The 5106-nt window shown below is 49.8% G+C and overlaps 1 protein-coding gene across 1 annotated transcript; it reads left to right on the top strand.

Annotated features, from left to right (window-relative positions):
• The first annotated feature begins 3521 nt into the window (after positions 1–3521).
• TMEM74B (transmembrane protein 74B) lies at positions 3522–4520 on the top strand. Its single transcript, XM_049779372.1, has one exon. The coding sequence runs from the start codon at positions 3559–3561 to the stop codon at positions 4237–4239; it is 681 nt and encodes a 226-aa protein (XP_049635329.1). The 5' UTR covers positions 3522–3558; the 3' UTR covers positions 4240–4520.
• The last annotated feature ends 586 nt before the right edge of the window (positions 4521–5106 follow it).

Genomic DNA, 5106 nt, shown 5'->3' with positions numbered 1-5106 from the left:
GTTGCTTCGGCTCGTTTATTTTGTTTTTGTTTTTGGGCTACACCCGGCAGCGCTCAGGGGTTACTCCTGGCTCTGTGCTCAGAAATTGCTCCTGGCAGGCACAGGGGACCATATAGGATGCCGGGATTCAAACCAATGGTGGGTCTTGGGTCAGCCGCTTGCAAGGCAAATGCCCTACCACTGTGCTGTCTCTCCGGCTCCTGCTTCAGCTCTTGGTCGGGTTTTATGAACTGGGGATAATAATTCCTGTTTTGGGGATAGAGAAGTTTGCTCCAGATACTCCTAAGAACCAGCTATAAGGCCAAGGAGGAGCGTGGGAGCTCAGGAAATATTTGTTAACTCAGAACTCAGAGAAGAGGTCTGTGGTGGTAGAAGTGGGTTGACAGTGGAAAAAGGCTTTGTACTCAGATGAAAGGCCCCAGGTGCCCTAAGAGGAGCTGGGGACGTGTGTGAGGCAAGTCCATGTGGGAGGAAAGATCAGAAAGGGGTAGAACATGCTGCCTGCCCCTTCCACGCTGAGCTCTTTGAGACTCATGCATTCATTCATTCTATTCATTTTTTACTTCATTCATTTACTCCTATGTTTCTCTCACTCAAAATTACGGAACACTGGAGAATTAGCTCAGGTGTAGGAATATAGAAAGGCAACTAGAATCATGTGTGTTTTGTTTTGGGGAGTGTTATAGATCAACTCGAGGGACTTGTATATGTGAAGTGTGATCTACTGCTGAGCCATATTCCCAATGCTATGTATTTGTGTGAGTATATATATATATGAGTCTCTGTGTTTGTGTGTATACAAGTATATATGTGAGTTTGTGTGTTTGAGTTTCTATGTGTGTGAGTGTAATGAGTGTTTGAAGGTGTGGGCTTGAGTACCTGTGTGTATGGACTTCCAGTGGTGTGGGGTTTGTAGAATTACATATTAATTATTGAGTTCTGAATGGTTGTGGATGGATGGTGAGGCCTTTCTTCTCCAACCCAGGCCAGGTGCCTGCATTTTCTTCCAGCCAGCAGGTTTGCAGGTTCAGTGTAGCAGCGAGGAAATGATCCACAGGCAATCAGGTTCAGGAGACATCAAGGCCCCAGCCACCATGTGTGGCTTCTAAGCTTAAACCTTTCAAGCAGGCTCCATAAGCTGCCCTGAACTTAAACTTGTTTCTTTTTTTTTATTTTTTATATATTTTATTTAAACACCTTGATTAAATACATGATTGTGTTTGGGTTTCAGTCATGTAAAGAACACCACCCATCACCAGTGCAACATTCCCATCACCAGTGTCCCAAATCTCCCTCCTCCCTACCCAACCCCTGTCTGTACTCTAGACAGGCTTTCTATAACCCTCATACATTCTCATTATTAGGATAGTTCAAAATGTATTTATTTCTCTAACTAAACCCATCCCTGTTTGTGGTGAGCTTCATGAGGTGAGCTGTAACTTCCAGCCCTTCTCTCTTTTGTGTCTGAAAATTATTATTGCAAGAATGTCTTTCATTTTTCTTAAAATCCATAGATGAGTGAGATCATTCTGCATCTTTCTCTCTCTCTCTGACTTATTTCACTCAGCATAATAGATTCCATGTACATCCATGTATAGGAAAATTTCATGACTTCATCTCTCCTGACAGCTGCATAATATTCCATTGTGTATATGTACCACAGTTTCTTTAGCCATTCGCCTGTTGAAGGGCATCTTGGTTGTTAAACCTGTTTCTTATCCCTCCATGATGCCAACTCCTCCAGCTGCTTCTTGCTTCTTCTTGCAGACCTCCCTCACACCCCTCAGGTAACCCTTTTGTTACCTTCCATAGACCCCTCCCAGAAGTGGGCTGGCCTGACCAACAGGTAATATTAGCATTTTGCCCTGGGAGGGGGTGACAGGGTCCTGGTTCTGTGTGCCCCAAGACATCAGCCTGAACAGGAAGCAGGGTGGTTTTGGGCTGGGATCAGGAACTGCATGTTGCAGATGCAGAAGTGAGAACTCTGTGTTCCCCCTGAGTAGTCTCATTATCATGGTGTTGAGAAGTGGGAAGGGGAAGGATTCTAAGGGCAAAATCTCTCTCTCTAGCACATAATGCTGAACATCAACCAGGGCCTCATATCTGAGAGGCACATGTGGTCTCCATCTGGGTGTTCCCCACTGCTCTTCTTACACAAAGGCATTGGCTTATAGATACATGACTTCCTCAAAGCCCTCAGCCTCTGTCCTCCCATCTCCACCAGAACTGACTTTTTCCATGCATCTCCAACATCCAATTGGCCCTGTCCATGCTCCTCATGCACACCTTAGTGTGTCCTGGCTCCTGTATTGGCTTTCAGAGTCCTTTGAGAGCTATTTTGGTGATCTCAGAAGCTGCTGCCCTTCTCTCTAGAATGCCCACAACTCCTCTTCACTAAAGGTGTGTGTGTGGGGGGTCTCCTTGTTGTCCTAGAGATCTAACTCAAATGGAGATCTTCCCTGTTGTATTAAATAATTAAAGATGGAGCTGGATGGAGGTGGATGGTGAAGGATGGAGGCCTCTGTCCTTAGGCCCCGGCCACGTGGCTTCATCCCCCATCAACCGGCGGGTTGGGGTCTGGGGTCCAGAAAAGCGACAGGTATTGAACTCACTTACAGGCAGGCATCAGGAAACATCAACTTTATTCATCCCTGTCCACCACATGTGTGGCCTCTATCCTAACCTTTCAAGCATTCAGCCATTCTTAGCTAGCCTGCATCTTAATTCCTTTCAGCCATCTTTCCTTTCACCTCCATGCTGGCCAAAGACCAAAAGCGCTTGAGAGCCAGCCAAAAGCCAAAAGCCCTAATCCCCTCTGGTCCATACCTTATCTACCTTTTCCAAGACCCCACCCAGGAATGGGCGGGGTCTCGCAGGTAAGGTCAAGTTACCTAGGGAGAAACGGTGGGGTGAGGCTTCACTTCCCCAAATTTTGCTCCTTTGTTCCTGCCTGACCTCTCTCATTTCAGCCCACCTTACCCAGCCATCCTCATCCCATGACTACTGGACCTGTAAATTGAATTGGTTGCACCTTCCACCCACAGTTTCAGGAGCTCCCCAATCTCTCCCATAGGAGGGAGGCATTTCTCTTAGTCCCATTTAACAGATGAGAAAATCAAATGCCAAGAGATTACAGTCCTGGCTCTTCCTGAGTGGTGAGCTCAGGTTTGAAGCTGCTTTCCAGCATATCCAAAACTCTGCTTCAACCTGAACATTTTGAAATTTTTTTATGTCAACACCCTCAAACTCTGCAGAGGTCCCGTAAAGTGGATGGCATCAGAGTCAGGTCACTTTATAGGAGAGGAACCTGAAGCACAGGAAAGTGAAGTGCATTGCCCAGTGGAGGAACAGCTTGGCTCATGCTTCTCTCTCCTTGTCCTCTTCTTTTCTCTCCCCTGACCTCTGGTGGGGTCCCCTGGGTGAATCCTGTACTTGACACACTTTGACCTCATCCAGCAGCAGCAGCAGGTACTAAGGGGTCAGTTTGCTAAACTCCACTGACTTGTCTGTTTTCTAGGTGCCAAAGGGCCAAGGGATGAGCGGGGACCCTCCATCCCAATGGCATCGCCTCTTGGCCTGGAATTGAAGACCCTGAGCAATTGTCCCCAGGTGCCCCGGAGACCAGCCCCACTACGGGAGGGTGTGGAAAACGCCTGCTTCTCCCTGGAGGAACATGACATACATTTCCAGAACTCTGCGGACTCCAGACTGGCCAGTCCTCCCAGCCCGGCTGGGGGTGTCTGCTCCAGGCCCCGATCTCAGCGGGACGATCTGTCTCTCCGTTCCGAAGAGGGAGCGGGTCTGGAGCCTGTGAGTCGCCCTGTGGATTATGGTTTCGTCTCTGCCTTGGTGTTCCTGGTGAGTGGGATCCTCCTGGTGGTGACAGCTTACGCCATCCCCCGTGAGGCCCGCGTCAACCCTGACACGGTGACAGCGAGGGAGATGGAGAGGCTGGAGATGTACTACGCGCGCCTGGGCTCGCACCTGGACAAATGCATCATTGCGGGCCTGGGCCTGCTGACAGTGGGCGGCATGCTTCTGTCGCTTCTGCTCATGGTCTCGCTGTGCAAGGGGGAGCTGTACCACCGGCCCACCTGTGTCCCGGGCCGGGGATCCCGGAAGACCTACGGCTCCATTCATCTGCGCATGAGACAGCTCAATGGGGACGGGGGCCAGACTCTGGTGGAACACGAGGTCGCCCAGGTCACGGAGACCAGCCACAACCTTCAGGGGTCTTAAGTCAGAACCCAACATCTCTGGCTGCTTTAGCTCTGGGGTTTTCAGGCCTCCTACCCCCGTCAAGACTGAATGCCACAGGGAACTCCCTGGAAGGAGATTTGGAAGGGGGAAGCCCGTGGCCCAACCAGGCCCTACTTGGGAGAGCAGCCCCTGCTGTTTCGTAGCTTGAGGTTTTGTGTTTTGTGGAAGGTGTCTTTGAGTGTGGCACCTGCTGCAGCTCAAAATACACACCTTTGGAAACTGCTCTAGTGGGCTGAGGTGTCTTGGGGTTTCTGAGGAGGAGAGCCCTGTTGTTTTGTTTTGAGGCCATACCTGGCAATGCTCAGGGGTTACTCTTGGCTCGACACTCAGGAGTCACTCCTAGTGTGCTCTGGTGACCATATGGGATGTCTGGGATTGAACCTGGGTTGGCTGCATGTAAGGCAAGCGCTCTACAAGGTGTACTATTGGTCGGGCCCAAGAGCCCTGTTTTTTTTTTTTTTTTTTTTTTTTTTTTAATCTCGGGGATGTCTGGGATCTCTCCTTGGCAGAGTTCTGGGGGCTGGGTGGCCGTAGCAGGACCCCTGATCATCTGAGGTGTGAGGTAGTTTCACAGAAACGGGAGAAAGATGTCAGCATTGGGATGATCCTTTCCTCTGACTCTGAGGCCCCAATGGGGAAGGTGAGAGGGTGGAATTGGGTGACAGTCCCAGAACCCCTCCACTTCTGTGCTAGGAATGGAAGTTTTGGGCCACTCTTACCAAGGGGAAGTGGCTCTGACAGTGCTCACCAGTCTCTGAGCCATTTTCTGGCCTGGTCTTGGTGAGCCTGCTACATCAACCTGCTACAGAGTTCTAGATCCTGCTAAAGAAGCCCCAAGTCCTTTGG

This window comes from Suncus etruscus, chromosome 9 (genome assembly GCF_024139225.1).
Source record: "Suncus etruscus isolate mSunEtr1 chromosome 9, mSunEtr1.pri.cur, whole genome shotgun sequence".
Lineage (NCBI taxonomy): Eukaryota > Metazoa > Chordata > Mammalia > Eulipotyphla > Soricidae > Suncus > Suncus etruscus.
The sequence above is the reverse complement of the archived record's forward strand: the minus strand, read 5'-3'. Positions and strand labels throughout refer to the sequence as shown.